The sequence below is a fragment of the Bos javanicus genome, chromosome 11, assembly GCF_032452875.1.
Source record: "Bos javanicus breed banteng chromosome 11, ARS-OSU_banteng_1.0, whole genome shotgun sequence".
In the NCBI taxonomy this organism is placed as follows: Eukaryota; Metazoa; Chordata; class Mammalia; order Artiodactyla; family Bovidae; genus Bos; species Bos javanicus.
Window position 1 is genome coordinate 43713986 of NC_083878.1, and position 24854 is coordinate 43738839.

Genomic DNA, 24854 nt, shown 5'->3' on the forward strand with positions numbered 1-24854 from the left:
TGCCCATTTGTTCCTTTTTAGCCTTAGGTAGTAGCTCATCAGAGGAATATACTACTGTATGTTTATCCACTTACCAGTGGAGGACTGCAGGTGGTTCTAGTTTGGGGCCATTATGAAGAAAGCATCTATAAACATTCCCATACAGGCTTTCATGTGAATATGTTTCTCTTGAGTATTTACCTAGAAATAGGATTGTTGGGTTGTATGGTAAATGTAAACTTAACATTTATACCATGCCTAACAGTTTCCCAAAGTCCCTGAACCACTTTTTATCCTTTCCAGCTATGTATAGGCGGAGAAGGCAATAGCACCCCACTCCAGTACTCTTGCCTGGAAAATCCCATGGACGGAGGGGCCTGGTGGGCTGCAGTCCATGGGGTCGCTAAGAGTCAGACAGGACTGAGTGACTTCACTTTCACCTTTCACTTTCATGCATTGGAGAAGGAAATGGCAACCCACTCCAGTGTTCTTGCCTGCAGAATCCCAGGGATGGGGTAGGCTGGTGGGCTGCCGTCTATGGGGTCACACAGAGTCGGACATGACTGAAGCAACTTAGCAGCAGCAGCAGCAGCAGCAGCTACGTATAGGAGTTCCAATTGCCCCATATCTTTTCTAACACTTGATATTGTCAGGTTGGTTTGGGTGTTTTTTTTTTTTTCCTACTTAATAGGTATATAGTTGTCCTCTCCACAATGGAGTGTCACTTATAATCAAAGATATCAGGCTCCTAAAACCTGATATGTTTAGCATGTCAGACTGCAGAAAATTTGAAGGATTTTTTTCCCCTTCAAAGCAAATTGAATATTGATTTATAATATTTAATATTTATTACAGAGAGTTTATAAACTCATAAAAGTTTGTATGCAAATACTTTGTATGAGTATGCACCTTATAGCTTTTACCAGACTCAAAAAATTTTAATTGAAAGCTATTATTTGAAAATCATAATTGGAACTAACTGCTAAGAATTCTGAATTACAGACTATCTTTTGTGTTCAAGATCAGTGCTTAAAATTGTTCATTTTATTTTCTTTATTTTACCAACTTACAAATGTATTAGTCTTATAATTAAACATCAGTAAGTTTTTCACGAGTGATTCAGTTACTCCATGTTTATCACAGATAGAGTGATATTAAGCATTTACCTTAAAAAATATGTCCAAGAATAAGGGAGGCAAAATTTTATTTAATTTTTTCCATTGGAAAACCTCTTTTGTGATTGGCTAATTATAAAATTAGATATACATCAAGATCAATTTAACTCCTCTGAAATTCAAATAACGTTTTTGATTTTGCTTTTTAATAGCTTTGTTGAGGTATTATTACATGCCATAAAATTCATTCATTTTAAGTGTACAGTTTACTGATCTTAAATAAATTTGGAATTGTGCAGCCATCACCACCATCCAACTTTAGTACATTTCCATCACCCCCAAAAGATCCCTTGCATCCATTTGCATCCACTCCCCAACCTAGTCTTACTTTTAACCCCAGGCATCCACACATCTGCGTTCTAGCTCTAGAGATGTGCCTTTTCTGTATATTTTATGTGATGGAACATACAGTATGTGGTCTTGAGTATTTTTGAGATGTATAATTTCACTGTGGGAATAGTACTTGCTTTTGTGTATTTCTTTTTTTCAGACGTTTCTGTGCATAGAGTTTTCACACTGTCAGTACCACTCAGAGACAGTGATTTATCCTACTGCAGGAAGTTCGCTGAGTACTGTTGGCACTGGAATTTATCCCTGCTGTAACCAAAAGGTTCTTCGATTTGACCCCACTCAGCTTACAAAGGTAGATTTTGAAGGTTGCTGTTTGGTAATTACAGTACTTATTAACACTTTGTATTTAAATATTTTCCTCTTTTATTGTTTTTAAAATGTAAATATACATTCACGTAGAAAAGATTTAAGTACACAGGGAAGTGTAGTAAAAAGTAGAAATCTCATTTCATACCACTCCCTCATTCAACTTCTCTTCTTAAAGATAACCACTGTTCACAACTTCCCTTAAGACTTTGTTTTATACATTTTAGACACAAACTAAATGTTTTTCACATTGGAAATAGAATCAGACTGTTCATCTTATTCTGTAATTTGCCTTTTTCACTTAACAGTGTACCTAGGTGATCATTCTGTATAATATTAACTGCTGTGTAGACTGTGTAGGGGTTAGGCTAGAGATAATGATTTGTAAGTCTTCTTGTAAATGAGTGATCATTGAAACCAACAGGTGTAGGTGAGCATAAAATGGGCCTGGGGGAGGGTGATACTGGCTTACGCTATCATTTTCATAAACCTCAGTCATCTCCCCATGTAATATTGTTCTTTGGACTTTACTTCCATCACCAGTCACATACACACCTGGGTGTTGTTTTCACTTTGGCTCCATCTCTTAATTCTTCCTGGAGTTATTTTTCCACTTTTTTCCAGTAGCATACTGTGCACTGGCCAACCTGGGGAGTACATCTTTCAGTGTCATAGCTTTTTGCCTTTTCATACTGTTCGTGGGGTTCTCGAGGCAAGAATACTGAAGTGGTTTGCCATTCCCTTTTCCAGTGGACCATGTTTTGTCAGAACTCTCCACCATGACCCGTCCATCTTGGGTGGCCCTACACGGCACAGCTCATAGTTTCATTGAGTTAAACAAGGCTGTGTGGTCCATGCAGTTTGATTAGTTTTCTGTGATTGTGGTTTTCATTCTGTCTGCCATCTGACAGATAAAGACAAGAGGCTTGTGGAAGCTTTCTGATGGGAGAGACTGACTGTAGGAAACTAAGAAAAGCAGAAGATATTAAGAAGAGGTGACAAGAATACACAGAAGAACTATTAAAAACACATCTTCATGACCCTTTAACCATGGTGGGGGTGTGATCACTCATCTAGAGCCAGACGTCCTGGAATGCGAAGTCAAGTGGGCCTTAGGAAGCTTCACTATGAACAAAGCTAGTGGAGGTAATGGAATTCCAGCTGAGCTATTTCAAATCCTAAAGGATGGTGCTATGAAAGGGCTGCAGTCAATATGCCAACAAATTTGGGAAACTCAGCAGTGGCCACAGGACTGGAAAAGGTCCGTTTTCATGCCAAACCCAAAGAAAGGCAATGCCAAAGAACGTTCAAACTACCACACAATTGCACTCATCTCACACACTAGCAAAGTACTGCTAAAAATTTTCCAAGCCAGGCTTCAACAGTACATGAACCGTGAACTCCCAGATGTTCAAGCTGGATTTAGAAAAGGCAGAGGAACCAGAGATCAAATTGCCAACATCTGTTGGATCATCAAAAAAGCAAGAGAGTTCCAGAAAAACATCTACTTTATTGATTATGCTAAAGCCTTTGACTGTGTGGATCACAATAAACTCTGGAAAATTCTTAAAGAGTTGGGAATACCAGACCATCTGACCTGCCTCCTGAGAAATCTGTATGCAGGTCAGGAAGCAACAGTTAGAAGCGGACTTGGAACAACAGACTAGTGCCAGATTGGGAAAGGAGTATGTCAAGGCTGTATATGGTCACCCTGCTTATTTAATTTATATGCAGAGTACATCATGAGAAACGCTGGACTGGAAGAAGCACAAGCTGGAATCAAGATTGCCGGGAGAATTATCAATAACCTCAGATATGCAGATGACACCACCCTTATGGCAGAAAGTGAAGAAGAACTAAAAAGCCTGTTGATGAAAGTGAAAGAGGAGAGTGAAAAAGCTGGCTAAAACTCAACATTCAGAAAACGAAGATCATGACATCCAGTCCCATTACTTCATGGCAAATAGATGGATAAACAGTGGAAACAGTGACAGACTTTATTTTGGGGGGCTCCAAAATCACTGCTGATGGTGACTGCAGCCATGAAATTAAAAGACACGTGCTCCTTGGAAGGAAAGCTATGACCAACCTACACAGCATATTAAAAAGCAAAGACATTACTTTGCCAACAAAGGTCTGTCTAGTCAAGGCTATAGTTTTTCCAGTACATGTATGGATGTGAGATTTGGACTATAAAGAAAGCTGAGTGCCAAAGAATTGATGCTTTTGAATTGTGTTGAAGAAGACTCCCTTGGACTACAAGGAGATCCAGCCAGTCAATTCTGAAGGAAATCAGTCCTGACTGAATGTTCACTGAAAGGACTGATGCTGAAGCTCAACCTCCAGTACTTTGGCCACTTGATGCGAAGAACTGACTCATTGGAAAAGACCCTGATGCTGGGAAAGATTGAAGGCAGGAGAAGAAGGGGATGACATAGGATAAGATGGTTGGATGGCATCACCAACTCGATGTACATGAGTTGAGCAAGCTCCGGGAGTCGGTGATGGACAGGAATGCCTGGCACACTACAGTCCATGGAGTCACAAAGAGTTGGATGCGACTGAGTAACTGAACTGAACAGTCATCTCCTATGAGTTATGTTTAAGGAAAAGAAAACTGTGGTTTTTACCATTTTCTAAGACAATCCCCCTAAATAAAGGACTATGTACACAATTATTGAAATAAGTACTCGCAATCTTTCCTTAAGATTAAAGGTTCTCAAAGAGAAATGGCAAAGGGAGGAAGGAGCTGGTGAATAATTTCCTTAGGAAGCTATAATATGATTCACTCCAGTGAAGATCCAAGGCCTGGATTATTAGCAATTTAATTAAACATTTTGGTAGTTTTCTTGATTAGAATAAAGATTGCTTTTATGAAGGTTATATTTATAGCCACTGATTTAAGGTCCAAGATTACAGATTGACTAGTTTTGCTTTTTTTTTTTTTTTTAACCTTTACTATATTCATAAACATGCTGGATCAAACAGTGTTTTTTTCCTTTCTGCTGCTGTTGCAGCTAAGTCACTTCAGTCGTGTCCGACTCTGTGCAACCCCATAGACGGCAGCCCACCAGGCTCCCCCATCCCTGGGATTCTCCAGGCAAGAACACTGGAGTGGGTTGCCATTTCCTTCTCCAGTGCATGAAAGTGAAAAGTGAAAGTGAAGTCGCTCAGTCATGTCCTACTCTTTGAGACCCTATGGACTGCAGCCTACCAGGCTCCTCCGTCCATGGGATTTTCCAGGCAAGAGTACTGGAGTAGGGTGCCATCGCCTTCTCCGTTCCTTTCTACATATTTTGATTTTTATTTCACACGTATATCTCTATAGTCTGGCATATTGGGCTCTGACTGGTTGAAAATTTTGACTTAGCAATTCTGTAATTTTAAGAACCATCAGAAACTTTTTCTATTTATTTGATCACAAAAATGTATTAAATTATGAACTTCCTCAGAAGACTTTTATACTATCATTAAAGATTTATTTACTATTTATTGCAATTCTAATGTACAGAAAGACTTTATTAAACCACCGATGTGATTTCCTATACATGTCAGTGCCCCAGAAAGATTACTTAGTAATTATTCTTCCTATCATTTAGAACATTGGTTCTCAAACTTTTGCACTCAAGATCTCTAAAAAAATCTTAAAAGCTGAGATTCCTAGAGAGCTTTGTTTCTGTGGGTTATATCTATCTCTATTTACCATTGGAAATTAAAACAGAAAAGGTTAATTTTAATTCATTGAAAAAGAATAATAAGCTCATTACATGTTAGCATATTTTTATGAAAAATAACTATATTTTCCAAAGCAAAAAAATAAGTGAAAATAACACTGACATTTTTTATAACTCTCTTCAATGTCTGAATTAAGAGAAAACAGCTAGATTCCCAGATCTGTTTCTACATTGAATTTGTGGGTAGTCTTTCTTAAAGGCTAGTTGCAATGGGAATCAAAATCAAGGAACTTTTCCTATTCTGCTATCTCAAAATCCACTGATGTGGAACTTTGCTGGACATCTGGTGATTAAGAATCCACCCTTCAATGCAAGTGACAGAGGTTTGATCCCTGGTCAAGGAACTAAGATCCATTATGCCACAGGTCATCTGAGCCTGTGTGTCTCAGCTAGAGAACTCTCACACTCAAAAGCCTGTGCTCCACAACTGGAGAAACCCTCATATGGGGTGTTTCCACACACTGCTATGAAAACCCAGCACAGCCTAAATAAATTAATGTTCCCCAATCTGACCTATGATCCATGTGATCTCAATAAACATCCTAACAGGTTTTTTAAATCAGGAATGTTGCTAAGCTGATTCTAAAATATTTATGGAAATACAAAAGGCCAAGAACAGGTAAGAGACTCTCAAAGAACACAAAGGTAGAAGTACTGGGTTGGCCAAAATGACTTAGCAGGTTTTTCCATAACACCTTAGGGATCGGAAAGAACTTTTTGGCCGACCCAATATCAAAATTTATTGTAAGTCTTGGTAATTATGACAGGGTGACATTGATGAAGATTAAACAGATGGACCAATACAAGAGAATGAAATATACTTGAACTTTGGAAAACACTGATTTGAACTATGTGGGTCCACTTAAACCTGGATTTTTAAAAATAAATATGTACTGTACTATATATATATAATATGCAATTGGTTAAATCCATGGATTTTTGTATATATGGGACTCCTAGAACCGTTTCCCCAGAGATACTGGGGAATTCTGTACTTGAAGCTACCTGGATACTTGACTGTGACAGAGGTGACATTACAGAGCAGTGGGCACAGGATAGACTTCCCAGGAAGAGGTACTGGAACATTGGGACATCAAAATGGGGGAAAAATGGTCCAAACTAGTCCCCCAAAAGCCTGTATGTGGAACTTACCTGGTAGTCCAGTGGTTGAGAATCCACTTGCCAAAGCCAGTGACACAGGTTCAATCCCTGGTTGATCCCTGGTCTGGGAACATGTCACATGCCACCGGGCAGCTAAGCCCATGTGCCACAACTACTGAACCTGTGCCCTAGAGTCCATGTTCTGCAACTAGAGAAGCCACCTTAATGAGAAGCCCACGCACCGCAGCTAGAGAGTAGTTCCTGCTTGCTGCGGCTAGAGAAAGCCCACTCGCAGCCATGAAGACCCAATGCAGCCTTAAGTAAATAAATAAATATTTTTTAAAAGCCTATATATGAGGCAAAGCTGATAAAGCTATTAAAAGGTAATACCACAGAGGAAGAAATTTTAAATTCAAGTACATTAGCTGCATTAAATAATAAACTGAGGAGACAAGCTCACAGGTGGGACCAGATATTAGCAACATGTAGCTGTAAAAGGCTCATATTAAGATTTTTTAAAACTTGTACAAATTAATAGAAAAAGACAATAAGAACTTCACACAAGGAAGTTCTTCATTGTCCACTAAACATTGAAAGGATCTCAACCTCATTTTTAATTGGGGAAATGCAGATTAAAACCACAGTCAAATACCACTACATGCTCACCAGAATAACTACAATTACCAAGTGTTACCAAGAACGTAGAGTAATGAGCACTTTCATACACTGCTGTTAGTCATTTAATTTGGTGCACATGAGCACTTGTGTATCAGGAAGCATGTTGAAGAATGTTCATAATACTACTACTAAGGATAGTTCCAAACTGGAAACAAGCCACCCACCAACTATGGAATAGATAAGCAAATGATAATTATTCATATAGAGAAATACTGTGCATATATTAATAGTTACATGCAGTAACATGGTTGAATCACAAAAACATAGCATTAAAACAAATGAGACAAAACTAAACTGTAGTGTTTAGAGATGTATCCTTAAGTGGTAAAAGGATAAAAGTAAGGAAGGAAGTACCAAAAAACTTGAGATAGAGGTTATCCTTTGAGAAATAGGAGGTGATTTTGGTTGGGAATGGCCCTGTGGGAATCCTGGAGTATTGGCAGTATTCTGTTTTTTAGTGTGGATTGTGTTAAATGGATATTAGTTAAGGTATGCATTTATGTTTCATGCTTTTTTCTGTATAAGTAATATTTTTTCTTAAGAAAAAGTTGTAAACTCGTTCATGGGATGGTGTGACAGAGCAAAAAAGAACAGAAACCATCATCTTTAAAGGAATGTTTCTATAATGAACCAGCCTCTCAGATTTAGTCTTTTACACAACAGGGTTGTAAAGTAAAGGACCATATGGTTACTCTTCGTGATCAAGGTGAAGGTGAAGATTTGCTGTCCTGTCCAACTGCCAAAATACTGGATGATCTGCACAAACACAAAGATGTCATCCTTGTGCCTTTTGCTAGAGATACAATTAGGTGAGGTGAGGGAAACCCTGTACTGTAGCTTTATTCATTCAGTGGTTCCCATCCTAGAATCTTCTACCCCTAGTGCTTCCCCAAATCAGTAATGGGTAGTCCTTAAGTAGTTTGTGTTATTTCAGAAAGCCTAATTGAAATTGTGTTAGCTTACAATAAGAGCAAGCATGTATTTATTTGATAGGGGGGAAAAAATATTGGAAGTCCAAGGGGAAGAGAAACTAATAATAGGAGTTCCTGGTGACTGAAAAGATGAAGCCCACAATCCAGTTTTTGAGGGTTTTAAAAAGTGTTCCTAAAGTTACTTGAGACCATCTTAGCTTGACTGATTGAACTAGAAAAAAATTGATGGTTGCAACAAGTTATCTTTGCATGGATTTGAACTTCTTAGATTTAGTAATTAATGCAGTCACTTCCATCATTCTGCAGTTGCAGTGGACTATCAGGTTGGGGGTAGGAGGACCCTCTAACAAAAGCTGTTCTCAAAGTAGTATCCACTATTGTAGCCTGTTTTACCACCTGGCCAGTATGACGCTTGAGTGTAAGTGGTGCTCCCCCCATATGGGGTGACTTCTGCTGGGGGAATCACGAGATGCATTAAGAAATGTAAATGTTGAATGGCACACCTTATACTTAAAAACTATATTTCTGAAGAACAGTTTATAGAACATTTGCAGTTAAAGCAGTATTGTTTGCATTTAAATTCTTAAGAAATTGGGGCATTCCCTGGTTGTCCTATGGTTAGGACTCTGCGTTTTCATTACTGGGTACGATGCAGGCAAAAAAAAGAAAGAGCTTAAGAAATTAGACACTTCTTCCTAAAATGTCTTTTTCTTTAAAGTGATTCTGGTGGTCCCTGCGATGAAAAGGGTCTAGACTGTGATGTTTTACTGGAGCCAAATACACCATGGGGCCCCAAGAGTGGGGAGCTTAATGCTGTAAGTAGCTTGTTTCATTTATTCTTTATTTATAAAAACAACTGATGATATTTAATCTTTGACAGAAATATGATCGGTTTAAATTAATACTGCAATTTTCATTAATAGACATTTACTATCATAACAAAGTGTTATGCTGAATTAACAGGACTATAAGGCTGATATTTTCCTTGCCCTCAAAGAATTAATAATCAAATTTTGGAGGAAAATATAGTCTTCAGGGTTTATTATGGACAAATAGTAATTTGCAGAATAAAGATCATATGAATGGGGTATTTTATCCCCTCTTAGTCCTATAAACTTTTTTGGTGTAAAATTCTCTTTTTTAAAATTGTATTCAGTAATGCATTTAGTTTTTCCAAGGTTTCAAAACTGAGATGTTTTTAAGGTGATTGAAAAGCTTTGATGCGTTTGATTCCTGTGACTAACAGCCAGGGAGTCTCTCTTTACCTGAGAATGTCCTGTCTTTGTGTTAGTTGAAGTAGCATTTACCTAAGAAAGTAAAATATTCCATGTAAAATGTTCTATAAGCTTCAGATCACTATTAGTGTTTAATTATTGACATTTATTTATAAATTGTATATAAAATAGCAAATTAAATTTCTTGAATATCCATATATGTATGGCTCCTTAATTTAATATAAAATATAAACATTAAAAAGTGAAATAATTAACAAAATAACATTATGTTATCTCTGTATGTGATTTATTTGTTCTTTAGAAATTAGGAAATGTTGATTTTTTTTTTTCTTTTTTTTGTAGACATACACATCTTTCTCTATACAGGGAATATAAAAAATTGTACTATGTCATTTTTAGATGAGATATTTCACCCTAGAAGGGAGCCATACTTGTAACTTTCTCTAACTCTTCTACGATATCCACATGAAAATAAGGAGCTGCAATCTTAAGTATTAATCTCTTATTTGGCTTTTTTTATAGTTCTTATCACTGAAAAACTGGACTCTGCAGCTGGTAAGTGAGCAACTATATTTCACTTTCATAAATCTTTTTCCCTACATCAAAGTTTAGTTTAATAGAATCTTATAAGTATCTTATTTTATAGTGAAGCGAGTGAAGTAAAAGTCGCTCAGTCATGTCTGACTCTTTGTGACTCCATGGACTATACAGTCCATGGAATTCTCTAGGCCAGAATACTGGAGAGGATAGCCTTTCCCTTCTCCAGAGGATCTTCCCAACCCAGGGATCAAATCCAGGTCTCCTGCATTGCAGGCAGATTCTTTACCAACTGAGCTTGTAGAAAACCCTTATTTTATAGGTGTTAGTTAAATGTATAGCATCCTTTTCAGCATCTATAATTTCACATTTACTAAAAATATCGTTGGCTTCCCGCATCGCTCAGTTGGTAAAGAATACACCTGCAATGCAGGAGACCCCAGTTTGATTCCTGGGTTGGGGAGAAGGGATAGGCTACCCACTCCAGTATTTTTGGGCTTCCCTTGTGGCTTAGCTGGTAAAGAATCCGCTTGCAGGGCGGGAGATCTGGGTTTGATCCCTGGGTTGGGAAGATCCCCTGGAGAAGGGAAAGGCTATCCACTCCAGTATTCTGGCCTGAATAATTCCATGGACTTGTAAAACAGACATATACTCCATTATCTGGCTGCATAACCCATAAGTTTTCTTAAAGGAGTTTTTTGAAAAGTCACTTGCAAGTCACATTTAGAATATTGAACAAAACAACAAATCAATTAAGTTCCATTTATTTGGATGGTTGATTGACTTACTGTTTTTTCTTGCCTGTTTGCCGTTACTATGCCATCTACCACCAGTATTCATAAGAATGGAATAGAAATTGGTATCAGTGATAACAGGAGGGTGGCTGGATGCACGAAACTGATGTGGATATGTTTAATCCAAGACCACATTCACCCAGAGAGTGTGCACATGTACTTATTTGTTGTTTAGTTGCTAAGTCATGTCTGACTCTTTTTCAACCTCAGGGACTGTAGCCCACCAGGCTTCTCTGTCCATGGGATTTCCCAGGCAAGAACACTGGAGTGGGTTGCCATTTCTCTCCCCATTGCTTGTTTATGAGACTACATTAATATTGACAATTATTGTATTTTAACTTTATTTTAATAATCAAGGAAAATATTTTCAGTTGAGAAATAGGGTTGCAGTTCAGCAAATACTAAGTACCTATAATGTGCCCATCACTCTGCTAGAATCTATGAAAATAGTAAATTTTCTAAATATTTCTTATAATGTTATCCTGTCTTAAATGTAGAAATTCTTGGATCCATTTCCCAAATGTTGTGCTAGGCAGTGGTCATTTTATCAGTTTTTGTTTGGCACATTCATCCAGAATAAGTAGATAAATGTGTTTGGAAGAATTCATTGGTGATGTGATAAAATAAAATTTTAATACGGTATGTTTTGCTTTTTATTTTAGAAACAACAGTCATTATTTTCCGAAGAAGAAGAATATACCACTGGGTCTGAGGTCACTGAAGATGAAGTTGGAGATGAAGAAGAAGTATCCAAGAAACAGAGTATGGATTTCTAAGTTGAAACTCATCTCACTTTTATAAGGAGGCTATATCCTGAAGGATTTAATGCAAGGGATGAGGAAGGGGCTTTATAAGTCTACATGCTAGGTTACAATGTGGAAAAAATAATAGAGGCTTCATCAAGATTCTCTAACCCTGACACTAACACAGAACACTCATAAAGTTATTTTTAAAAAGTGTGGTATACTAAGAAATAATCCTCCGAGTTTTCGTTTCAGGTGTAACTTAATGGGTTTCTCAAAATGTGTGACTACATCAGTATACCTGAGATGATTTGAAATGCCAATCAAATGAAGCATTAGATAATAGTCATCAAAGTATGATTTTTTTTAACAATTAAAAAAACATTATTTTATACAACTGTAAAATGAACTTGTATCAAAATTTTTTAAATCATTAGAGTTAAAATGAGAGAACTAGCAGAGAAAAGTTAGGGTTGCTGCCAAGTCACTTCAGTCGTGTCCGACTCTGTGCGACCCCACTGACGGCAGCCCACCAGGCTCCTTCGTCCCTGGGATTCTCCAGGCAAGAACACTGGAATGGGTTGCCATTTCCTTCTCCAATGCATGAAAGTGGAAAATGAAAGTGCACTCAGTCGTGTCTGACTCTTAGCGACCCCATGGACTGCAGCCTACCAGGCTCCTCCATCCATGGGATTTTCCGGGCAACAGTACTAGAGTGGGGTGCCATTGCCTTCTCCCAAAAGTTAGGGTTGGGGTTAGGCATTTGACGACTCAGGTATTTATAGGCATTTGAAAAAAGAATGTTAAAAAAAAGATTGCAAATTAGATACAAAACTGATTAATGTTCTACAGGGTAGCAAATCCATAGTCTTTGGGGTTATCTTTCCTATTAGAAATAATTTGCATTTCTTTTTTTAAAAATAAATTTATTTATTTTAATTGGAGGTTAATTACTTTACAATATTGTATTGGTTTTGCCATACATCACCATAAATCCACCTTGGGTGTACACGTGTTCCCCATCCGGAACCCCCCTCCCTCCTCCCTCCCCGTACCATCCCTCTGGGTCATCCCAGTGCACCAGCCCCAACCAGTATCATGCATCGAACTTGGACTGCCGATTCGTTTCATATATGATATTATACATGTTTCAATGCCATTTTCCCAAATCATCCCACCCTCTCCCTCTCCCACAGAGTCCAAAAGACTGTTCTATACATCTGTGTCTCTTTTGCTGTCTCGCATACAGGGTTATCATTACCATCTTTCTAAATTCCATATATATGTGTTAGCATACTGTATTGGTGTTTTTCTTTCTGGCTTACTTCACTCTGTATAATAGGCTCCAGTTTCATCCACCTCATTAGAACTGATTCAAATGTATTATTCTTAATGGCTGAATAATACTCCATTGTGTATATGTACCACAGCTTTCTTATCCATTCATCTGCTGATGGACATCTAGGTTGCTTCCATGTCCTGGCTATTATAAACAGTGCTGCGATGAACATTGGGGTACACGTGTCTCTTTCAATTCTGATTTCCTTGGTGTGTATGCCCAGCAGTGGGATTGCTGGATCATATAGCAGTTCTATTTCCAGTTTTTTAAGGAATCTCCATACTGTTCTCCATAGTGGCTGTACTAGTTGCATTCCCACCAACAGTGTAAGAGGGTTCCCTTTTCTCCACACCCTCTCCAGCATTTATTGCTTGTAGACTTTTGGATGGCAGCCATTCTGACTGGCGTGAAATGGTACCTCATTGTGGTTTTGATTTGCATTTCTCTGATAATGAGTGATGTTGAGCATCTTTTCATGTGTTTGTTAGCCATCTGTATGTCTTCTTTGGAGAAATGTCTGTTTAATACTTTGGCCCACTTTTTGATTGGGTCGTTTATTTTTCTGGAATTGAGCTGCAGGAGTTGCTTGTATATTTTTGAGATTAGTTGTTTGTCAGTTGCTTCATTTGCTATTATTTTCTCCGAAGGCTGTCTTTTCACCTTGTTTATAGTTTCCTTTGTTGTGCAGAAGCTTTTAAGTTTAATTAGGTCCCATTTGTTTATTTTTGCTTTTATTTCCAATATTCTGGGAGGTGGGTCATAGAGGATCCTGCTGTGATTTATGTCGGAGAGTGTTTTGCCTATGTTCTCCTCTAGGAGTTTTATAGTTAGACACAAAAATTTGCATGGTTACATGAAACTTCACAGCATCTAGGCTTTAATCAATAGACATTTTTCTCTTTATATATTACTATATTTCACTTGCTTGTATGTACTTTGTTAAAGATTTTTTATTAGTGCTCATGAGGGATATTTGCCTGTAGTTTTTTTATGATGTCATCTTTAAATTCTGTTATGAGGTTAATACTGACCTCATAAAATCAGTTGGAAAATGTTCACTACCTTTTTCTGAAAGAATCTGTGTAGTATTTGTATTCTTTGGCCCTCAAATGTATGATAAAATTTAGCAGTGAAGTCATTTGGGCCTGGAGTTTTCTTTATAGGAAGGTTTTTAACTATGAATTCAGTGTCTTTTATTAATATAGTGCTATTCAAGTTTTCTATTTCTTCTTAAACGAAGATCATGGTATCCGGTCCCACCACTTCATGGGAAATAGATGGGGAAACAGTGGAAACAGTGTCAGACTTTATTTTTCTGGGCTCCAAAATCACTACAAATGGTGACTGCAGCCATGAAATTAAAAGACACTTACTCCTTGGAAGGAAGGAAAGTTACGACCAACCTAGATAGCATATTGAAAAGCAGACATTACTTTGCCAACAAAGGTTCGTCTAGTCAAGGCTATGGTTTTTCCTGTGGTCATGTATGGATGTGAGAGTTGGACTGTGAAGAAGGCTGAGTGCCGAAGAATTGATGCTTTTGAACTGTGGTGTTGGAGAAGCCTCTTGAGAGTCCCTTGGACTGCAAGGAGATCCAACCAGTCCTTTCTGAAGGAGATCAGCCTTGGGATTTCTTTGGAAGGAATGATGCTAAAGCTGAAACTCCAGTACTTTGGCCACCTCATGCGAAGAGTTCACTCATTGGAAAAGACTCTGATGCTGGGAGGGATTGGGGGCAGGAGGAGAAGGGAACGACAGAGGATGAGATGGCTGGATGGCATCACTGACTCGATGGACGTGAGTTTGAGTGAACTCCAGGAGTTGGTGATGGACATGGAAGCCTGGCGTGCTGCGATTCATGGGGTCCCAAAGAGTCGGACACAACTGAGCGACTGATCTGATCTGATCTGATCTGATTTCTTCTTAAATTTGTTTTGACTTCTTTCAAGGAATATGTCCATTTTATCCAAATTGTCATTGTCAGATTTATTAGCATGAGGTTGCTCATAGTATTTTCTTATCCTTTTCTATCTGAAGGATCTCTGATGATGTCCCTCTTTCATTCGTGGTATTGTTAATTTGTGTTTTATATTCCTTTTTTCTTGATAAGTTTAGCTACAGGTTTATTAGTTTTATTGATCTTTTCCAGGAACCAGCTTTTGATTTCATAGACTTTCTCTGTAGTTTGTCTATTTTATATTTCATTGATTTTCAGTCTTATATTTACTGTTTCCTTCCTTGAACTTACTTTGGACTTAATTTCCTCTTTTTTCTAGCTTCTTAATGTGGAAACTTGAATCACTGATTTTTTTCTTTCTTTTCTAGTATAAGCATTTAAAACTATAAGACTCACTCTAAACACTGCTTTTTAAGTATTTCTCACAGATTTTGGTATGTCTTGTTTTCATTTATATTTAGTACAAAATATTTTCTAATTTCCTTCATGATTTTGTCTTTGACCCATGTATTGCTCAGTAATGTGTTTAATTTCCAAATATTTTCAGATTTTCTGAATACTTTTCAGTTGTCGATTTCTCATATAATTCCATTGTGATCAAAAAAATGTACTCTCTGTGTTTTCATCTTCTAAGTTTTATTGACACATGTTCCAGATGTGCATGAAAACAGTGTGAATTCTGCTGTTTTTGGTGGAGTAGTCTGTAAATGTAGAGTGAAGTCGGTTTGATTTTCTAGTGCTCATTTTCTGACTACTTGTTCTATCAATTAGTAAGAGATTAGTATTGAAATCTCAAGCTATCATGTTAATTTATGTATTTTTCCTTTCAAGTCTGTCAGCTTTTGCTTTATGTATGGGTTAGAGCTTTGTAACTGGGCACATACACAATTATAGTGTATCGACTCTTTTATCATGATATAGTTTCCCAGGTGGCACAGTGGTAAAGAATCTGCCTGCCAATGCAGGAGACTCAGGAGACATGGGTTCAGTCCCTGGTTTGGGACGATCCCCTGGAGTAGGAAATGGCAACTGACTCCAGTATTCTTGACTGGAAAATTCCATAGAGAGAGGAGCCTGATGGATTACCGTCCATGGAGTCTCAAAGAGTCGAGACATGCCTGAGCAGCAGGCATGGCATGGCGTAATGTGTGTTTGAGCTTTGTAACTAGGTATATATACATTTATAGTGTAGATGGAGCCTTCTTTATTTATAGTAGAACTGCTTATCTTAAAGTCTGTTTTGTTTAATTTTAACATAATCACTCTAGATTTGTTTTGTTTACCATTTGAATGACATATCTTTTTCCTATCCTTTTATTTTCAACAGTCGGAGTTTTTAATTTGAAGTATGTATCTTGTAGATAGCATATTGTTGGAAATTGCTTTCTTGTCCAGTTTGACAATCTCTGCATTTTGATTGGACCATTTATTTTATTTATATTTAATGTGTTTATTGATATGGTTGTGTTAGGTTTGCCATTTTGCTATTCATTTTCTAATTGGCTCAAATGTTTTGTTCCTCTGTTTCTCCTTTACTGCTTTTTTTTGTGCTAAGAAAATTTTAGTGTATTATTTAAATTATCAGCTTTTTAGTTATATTTCTTTGCATTTGATTGTTCTAAAGATTTCAACATGCCTTTTTAATCTATCACAGTCTACTTAAAGGTAATATGAATTACTCCAGGTAAAATATTAACATAAGAACCTTTAGAGAAGGGAACAAAGAAAAACATATACCTTTAGTCCTTTATATTTACCAACATACTTATCATTTGTGTCTATATCTTTGTTACCATCTGATGTTATTTTCTTTCATTCATTCATTCATGAGTGAAAGTCTCTCAGTGTGTCTGACTCTTTGCGACCCCATGGATTAACCAACTGAGCATGAATGACTTCTTATTTCCTGTAGTACAAGTATACTGCAAGTGTACTAGTGAATTCTCTTGTTTTTATTCACCTGAAAATGTCTTTATTTTGCTTTTGTTTTTGAAGTACAATTTTCTCAATTTTTAATTCTTGATTAACAACTTTTTTCTTTTAGCACTTCTTTTTAAATTTGGAGGATAATTGCTTTGTAATGTTGTATTGGTTTCTGTCATACAACAGCACTAATCAGCCATAACTGTATAACTATGTATCTGTATATTGCCTTCTTTCAGCACTTTAAATATGTCATTTCAATGTCTTCTGGCCTCCATTGTTTCTGAGAAGTTAGTCCTTGTGATAAAAATTTTCCCCTGTTATGTATGTAATGTATACTTTTCATCTCTCTGCTTTCAAGATTTATCTTTTTATTTTTGACTTTTAGAAGCTTGACTACGGTATGCCTAGATGTGATTTTCTATGTGTTTATTTGGGACTTGCTGAATTTTTTGAATCTATAAATTGTTATCTTACAATCATTATTTCTTTAAGTATTTTTTGTACCCCTTTCTCACATTTGTTTTCTGGGTCTCCAATACACCTATGGCCTTTTGATATTGTCTCTGAGGCTCTGGGTCCTTTCTTCAGTCATCTCTCCCCCCGATTGGATAATTTCTAATCCTTGACTTCACATTCACTGATTCATTTTTCTGCCATTTCAGATTTTCTTTTGAGCCTATCTGGTACATTTTTTAACTTTTTCATTTCAGTTATACCTTTCAGCTCTAGAATTTCCCCCCTGGTTCTTCTTTTATATTTTCTGTTTATGTGTTGAGATTCTCTCTACCATTTTTCCTTTGAACATATTTGTAACAGTTGCTTTGAAATTATTGTCTCCCAAGTCCAACATGCTGGCCTTCTCAATCTGTTTCTATCAACTGTTTCTTCTGAGTGGATCATACTTATCATTTTCTTTATCTCATGACTTCTGGGTGAAAATTAAATTCTGTAGGTTCAGTTCAGTTCAGTTCAGTCGCTCAGTCGTGTCCGACTCTGTGACCCCATGAATTACAGCACACCAGGCCTCCCTGTCCACCACCAACTCCTGGAGTTCACTCAAACTCACGTCCATCGAGTCAGTGATGCCATCCAGCCATCTCATCCGCTGTCGTCCCCTTCTCCTCCTGCCCCCAATCCCTCCCAGCATCAGAATTTTTTCCAATGAGTCAACTCTTCACATGAGGTGGCCAAAGTACTGGAGTTTCAGCTTTAGCATCATTCCTTCCAAAGAAATCCCAGAGCTGATCTCCTTCAGAATGGACTGGTTGGATCTCCTTGCAGTCCAGGGGACTCTCAAGAGTCTTCTCCAACACCACAGTTCAAAGGCATCAATTCTTCGGCGCTCAGCTTTCTTCACAGTCCAACTCTCACATCCATACATGACCACAGGAAAAACCATAGCCTTGACTAGACGGACCTTTGTTGGCAAAGTCATGTCTCTGCTTTTCAATATGCTATCTAGGTTGGTCATCTTTGTGCAACTCTGAAACCTTTTATTCTCCTAAAAATTGTTGGGATTTTTGTTCTCATAAGCAGTTAACCTGCCTAAGCCACACTGCAAAATGTGTCTCCCTGCTGGTGTCTCTGCACAGGTTTTTTTGCCTGCTAAGTGCTGCTGCTTTTGCCTATCCCCCACCTCAAAGGGCATACCAGCCTGTGTAGTTTAATGAGCTTCTTCTGGTACTATGTCTTGGTTTCTCATGAAGTTTAGGTGGAGGCAAGAAATCTGCTTTGGGTTCCTTCATGGTCTCCAAAACTGTTGACTGAAAAAATATATTCACATTCTAAAAGTAGAGAGCTATTTTATCTGGTGGGGATGTTTAAGACACTGAGCCCAGGACACAGCATCTCAGTAGCTCTGAGAAAACTGCTCCATGGAGGCAGGGGGACATTAGGCTATATACAAGTTTGCAACAAATAGAGCAGGCAGTCTGAACATCAAGATCAGGTATCAAGTGAAGGAATTTAGCATTCTGTGTATGGGAAGATGCAGGCCTCTGGGCTCACTAAACTTATTCCTTTCATGTGCACCTCAGCTATCTGGGGCCAATCCTGTTCCTTGTTCACCTTGCTTCTTGCATTCCCCCAGCTCCTCAGCAGTCACCACGGAGGGTGGCAGCATCTGCAGGATGACAGTCTGGGGAGTTTAGTGGTCAGCCAGGGAAAGAATTTATTGGGGGCTCAGCTGCTTGGTGGTTTCTTGCTTTGGGGTTCCCCTAGATTCCTACTTGTTTTTCCAGTCCCAGGTCTGACCTGTGATAATTCAAGCCAGCAAGACTCTCAGAAGCTCAAGCTAAAGACAGTTTGGGGAAGTCATTCAAAGGCACAGGAAATGTGCCTCCTCTCACAGAGAGCAGTTCTGTCTTCCAGTGATCAACACCACCCTAGTTTCTGCTTGCCTTTTTAGCTGAGCTTCCTAGGGTCTCCCGTGTACTTGCATAGTTTAACATTCAGCTCAGAATTAGTTCATATTCACATTTTAGGCCTCAGATCTCTTTCTTATTTCCAAATTTTCCCCTTTGAATACCTAGCTTCTCTGTTGCTTTGAACTCTATCATTTTCTCCCTGCAACTCAAGGTTATAATTTTCCTCCCTGAGCTGGGGAGGGGGAAAGTGCCCTCAGATAAGAAAGCTTTTTTCACATGTAAACAGTGAACTTTCTCTCTTCCTTTGATTATTCTCCAGTACCTGCAGATGATTGTTCATACTATTTTTGTTCTGTTTTTATCATCATTTGCGGGGGAGGAATTTTCCACCCTTTCACACTGCTGTTATCATGTAGCCCACCCTGTCACGGCTTTTAGCAATATAACACTTGTTAATCTCCCACATTAACAGAGACACACATGTCAGGGGCCCAGGGCCAGCAGAAAAATAAATCTCTCTGGATTCTAGATGTTGTTTTGTCTTTATTCTGTTATCTGCAAGATTGTCTTCTATGTAGCACATTTTACAGGTTTTTCATTTATGGTAGTGATGAAGTTTCTTTTTTAAGATAGAGCAAAAACTGTAAAGATGGTGTGCAAATAATTGATAATTGGGAAACAACAATCTAATGTATCATTATCAACCCTCCAACCTTGTTTTTAGAGAAATACTTCTTTCCCCTCCCTCTTTTTTGGCCTGTCTCCTTTCTCCACTAAACTGTCAGCCAAGAGTAAGGTCTGAATGTTCATAGCAGGAATGCCCTCGTTTTGAATACAGTTTATCCCAGATCTGCTTCTTCCTAGGATCATTTATGGTCTACCTCCATTTTTACCCTTATAGCCCAACCTCCTGTGTGAACAAAGGCATTTTAAAGATTGTGTGTGTGAACCCTTCTTTCCTCCCCTTCTCAATTTGTGATTTTTTGGGTTACAGTTATTTTTTATATTGAAAAATTTGGAATTAGGAGATGACTCCACTGTCACATTAGATTCAGGGAAATATGTGTAATTTCCCCAACATTTTTCTACATTTAATTTCATTGGGACTTGGAATTCATTGCCCTCATTTTTTTCCTAAGATTTTCGCCAAGTAGAAAGAAGAAAAGTAAATGAACCTCTATAAAGCACTTTTAGTTTGATTTCTCCATATATTTACTTTTTACCCAAAGGCAATTTCTTAGTTTTTAAAAACAGTGTTTTATTTTTTCAGTGATTTTATTCTTTGGATGTGACAAGTGCATGGACTGATAACACTAATGTTCTATTATCAGGGAAAAAGGAGAAGCCAAAGAAGTTCACTAAACAACCAAAAAAGCAGATGTCTTCACCCTGTGGTCAGAAGAAAGAAAAGGCACTGGAGAAGGTAACTATAAATTATCTATTACTATTCTAAAGTTTGTATTAAGAAATAAGCAGATACATCCAGGAAAAATCCGAAAAAGAAGAGCTACGAGTACCACAGTGGAATGCTAGCAGTGTAAAAATGAGTGAAGAATCTCTATGAAGACTGAGATTAAAGATCTCTAAGGTATATTGACACATGAAGAAAGGAAAGTGAAGTATAAGAAAGATAAATTAGCAGTTTTGGATTAGCATATACAAACTACTATGTATAAAATAGACAACAAGATCCTACAGCACAGGGGACTATATTCAAAGTCTTATAATAAACTACAATGGAAAAGAATGTGAAAAAGAATATATATATAAATATATATATAATAGGCTTCCCTGGTAGCTCAGACAGTAAAGAATCTACCTGCAGTGTGGGAAACCCAGGTTTGATCTCCGTGTTGGGAAGATTCCCTAGAGAAGGGAATGGCTATCCACTCCAGAGTATATGCTGAATCACTTTATACCAGAAACTAACACGCCATTGCAAATTAACTATAAGAAGAAAAAAGGCAAAGTGCAGAGCAGTATGTATAGTGGTATATTATGCTACCATTTATGTAGACTAGATAAAGGAATATATATGAATTTTCTTATATATCCATAAAATAGCTATAGAAAGCTATATCAGAAATTGATAAAATTGGTTGCCTCTAAGGAAGGGAATTGGATATCTAGGGGGAAGGACAGAAACTTTTTTACTTTGTCCTATTTATACTTCTTGAATTTTGAACCAGTATTACTTATTCAAAAAATAAAATAATTTTTAGAATTGATTATATTTTATGACCTTTTAAAATTATTCTTATTTCCTCATGCCTTCAAAGGAAGGAGTAAAAAGCCAGGTAGGAATAAGAAAACAGTATAACTACTGTTGGCTAAAAGAGGAACTGTGGATTCTAAAAATTTGTGAAAAACTGGGGCGGGGACACATTCTACACAGTATATGTTGGATGGATTGCACATTCATCTCCATGTTAAGGACCACAGGCACAGAATGAGTGAATTCTAAAAGACTGCATTAGAGGTGTGGGGCTTCCAGGTCAGATAAAACAGGTTCAAATTCTAGGCCTCTTTCCCTTTGGATAAGTTTCTTAACTCCTCTGAAACTGTTTTAATATAGAGATAATAATCGCATCTGTCTCACATGGTTGTTGCAGGGCTTCAATGAAACAATGCTTGTAATGCTCTTGGTACAGTATCTTGTACCCAATAAATGTAAACTCTTTTTTGTTATTACCTATAATGCTAATCAGTAAATATGTTCTAATTGGGCCTCAATGTTGTCTACTTTTTTTTAGTCAACTTCTAGAGATGTGTCTCCTTTCATGTGAGTATTACTCCTTAATCCAGTCAGATGTTCACTCTAAAAACATCAAGGCTGATTTTTGTTTAATTTTTTTAATAGTGTGAGTATGCAGAAGAATAAGTGGGATGCCACAAGATCCTTGAGATTCAACCAAGATGCACAAAGAGAAGATGGTAAGTAGTAATATTTGGGTACTGTACAAATTGGATATAAATAGCAATGATAGGAGTCTTTTATAAAGAATGCTGAATAGCTTTAAAGGTTCCAACTGAAATAAGGCCCCAAATTAGCACATTTCCTTAGGCATCAACCAGAGTTTCATTACTAGACAACCCCAGTAGATAATGTGTGGTTTCATGCATCCGTCATTCTGAGGTCTCTCAGACTGACTTTCATCCACTGCTTCCACTTTCAAGAAGGCTGAATAATTAAACATCTTCATAAAAAGTAAGATTTACTAATTTTTACATTTCAGATCAGCGGCGGATGTCTGAAATTACTGGGCACCTAATAAAGATGAGATTGGGTGATCTGGATCGAGTCAGGTCAAAGGAAGCAAAAGAAGTAAGAATTACATACTCACGTATGGTGCTCGCTTAGTACTCTTTCCTCCTTTATTTTCATCATAAGTATAAAGATGCTTTATGATTTTAAAAGAGTAAATTTTTAATATATTTTTATATTCTGTACCAGTTAGCCAGTTCATTCACAGAAAAGTTTTTCACCACCTTGTATGGTCCATACTGTGTAACACACACAGTAAAGTACACTGTCGCTGAAAGTATAGTATCCAAGAACAGATCAACTCACCGTGGAAGGTGACCTCCTGGAGTTGCTAACTTTATCAGCTCTGTATCGTGCTTAGATGTTATCTTTAAGATGTTATCTTGCTATAAAAATGATAAAAAAAAATACCTGTACTCTTACTGAATTACATATTAGTTATAACATTATATATCATTATTAGTATCAGTATCATATATTTACAGTAACTTTTGCCCCTCATGCTTTTATTGAAAAATTTACTTCCCTACAAGAACAGGAAAAAAAATCTTCATCACCATGGGTTAGACAAATATTTCTTAGCTCCAACACCAAAATCATGATCCATAAAAGAAAAAAATTGGATTTCATCAAAAGTTAAAACTTCTTTTTGAAAGGCATTATTAAGAGAATGAAAAAAACAAGTCATAAACTGTGAGAAAATAAACAGCCCAGTAAAAAGAAGCAGGCAAAAAATTAACCATAGACTTCATGAGAGAAGGTAGCAAAGAAGCACAGGAAAAGATGGCAACATGAGTCATCTTTTTTGTTTGTTTTTGCTAAGTCTTGTCCAACTCTTTTGTGACCCCCTGGACTGTAGTCCACCAGCACCTCTGTGTATGGCATTTCCCAGGCAAGAATACTGGAGCAGAGGATTTCCTTCTCCAGAGGATCTTCCTGACCCAGGGATTGAATTCCTGTCTCCTGCAGTGCAGGCAGATTCTTTACTGCTGAGCCACCACCAGAAACACCATTAGTCGTTATTATTGTTGTTCAGTCACTAAGTCTTGTCCTACTCTTTGTGACCCCATGGGATGTAGCATACCAAGGCTCCTCTGTCCTCCACTATCTCCTGAAGTTTGCTCAGACTCTTGTCCATTGGAGGAGTGATGCTAACTATCTTACCCTCTGCTGCCCACTTCTCCTCTTGCCATCAGTCTTTTTCAGCATCAGAGTCTGTGCCAGTGAGTCAGCTGTTCACATCAGGTGGCTACAGTATTGGAGCTTCAGCATCAGTCCTTTCAATGAATATTCAGGGTTGATTTCCTTTAGGATTGACTGGTTTGATCTCCTTGCAGTCCAGGGGACTGTCAAGAGTTTTCTCCAGCACCACAATTCGAAAGTTTCTGTTCTTTGGTGCTCAGTCTTCTTTATGATCCAATTTTTGTATCCATACATGACTACTGGGAAAACTATAGCCTTGACTATACAAACCTTTGTCGGCAAAGTGGTAGCTCTGCTTTTGAATATGCTGGCTAGGTTTGACTTAGTTTTCCTTCCAAGGAGCAAGCGTCTTTTAATTTCATGGCTGCAGTCAAAATTTTCACCATGAAATTTTGCAGTGTCCACAGTGATTTTGGAATCCAAGAAGGTAAAATCTGTCACTGCTTCTACTTTTTCTGCTTCTATTTGCCATGAAATGATGGGACTAGATGCCATGATCTTAGTTTTTTGATGTTGAGTTTCAAGCCAGCTTTTCACTACCTCCTATCAAGAGTCTCTTCAGTTCCTCTTCACTTCCTGCCATTAGAGTGGTATCATCTGCATATCTGAGGTTGTTGATATTTCTCCTAGCAGTCTTGATTCCAGCTTGTGATTCATCCAGCCTAGCATTTCACATGATATACTCTGTGTAAAAGTTAAGTAAGCAGGTTGACAGTATTTAGCCTTGACATATTCCTTTCCCAGTTTTGAACCAGTCCGTTGTTCCCTGTCTGGTTCTAGCTGTTGCTTCTTGACCCACATAGTTTCTCAGGAGACAAGTAAGGTATTCCCAGTTCTTTAAGAGTTTTCCAGCTGTTATGATCCACACAATCAAAGGCTTTAGCGTAGTCAATGAAGCAGAAGTAGACATTTTTCTGGAATTCCCTTGCTTTTTCCATGATCCAACAAATGTTCACAATTTGACCTCTGTTTCCTCTGCCTTTTATAAACCCATCTGTACATCTGGAAGTTCTCAGTTCACATACAGTTGAAGCCTAGCTTGAAGGATTTTGAGTATTACCATGCTAGCATGTGAAATGAGTACAGTTGTGCAGTAGTTTGAACATTCTTTGACATTGCCCTTCTTTGGAATGAAATGAAAACTGACCTTCTCCATTCGTATGGCCACTGCTGAGTTTTGCAAATTTGCTGACATACTGAGTATAGCACTTTAACAACATCATCTTTTAGAAT

General features: G+C 37.6%; 1 protein-coding gene across 5 annotated transcripts in view; it reads left to right on the plus strand.

Annotated features, from left to right (window-relative positions):
- The window catches only part of SANBR (SANT and BTB domain regulator of CSR), a 62805-nt gene that overhangs the window by 33014 nt on the left and 4937 nt on the right, over nucleotides 1–24854 (plus strand). For 3 of the 5 annotated variants that reach the window (XM_061432490.1, XM_061432489.1, XM_061432493.1), the window contains 10 exons: nucleotides 1645–1797; nucleotides 7988–8133; nucleotides 8975–9071; nucleotides 10014–10046; nucleotides 11485–11584; nucleotides 20485–20576; nucleotides 21433–21450; nucleotides 21907–21935; nucleotides 22014–22087; nucleotides 22390–22478. In XM_061432490.1, the coding sequence (XP_061288474.1) occupies nucleotides 1645–1797; nucleotides 7988–8133; nucleotides 8975–9071; nucleotides 10014–10046; nucleotides 11485–11584; nucleotides 20485–20576; nucleotides 21433–21450; nucleotides 21907–21935; nucleotides 22014–22087; nucleotides 22390–22478 (831 nt within the window). Of the gene's footprint in view, nucleotides 1–1644; nucleotides 1798–7987; nucleotides 8134–8974; nucleotides 9072–10013; nucleotides 10047–11484; nucleotides 11585–20484; nucleotides 20577–21432; nucleotides 21451–21906; nucleotides 21936–22013; nucleotides 22088–22389; nucleotides 22479–24854 lie in introns of those variants that run through there. The other 2 variants (XM_061432492.1, XR_009739382.1) reach the window with 2 other exon arrangements.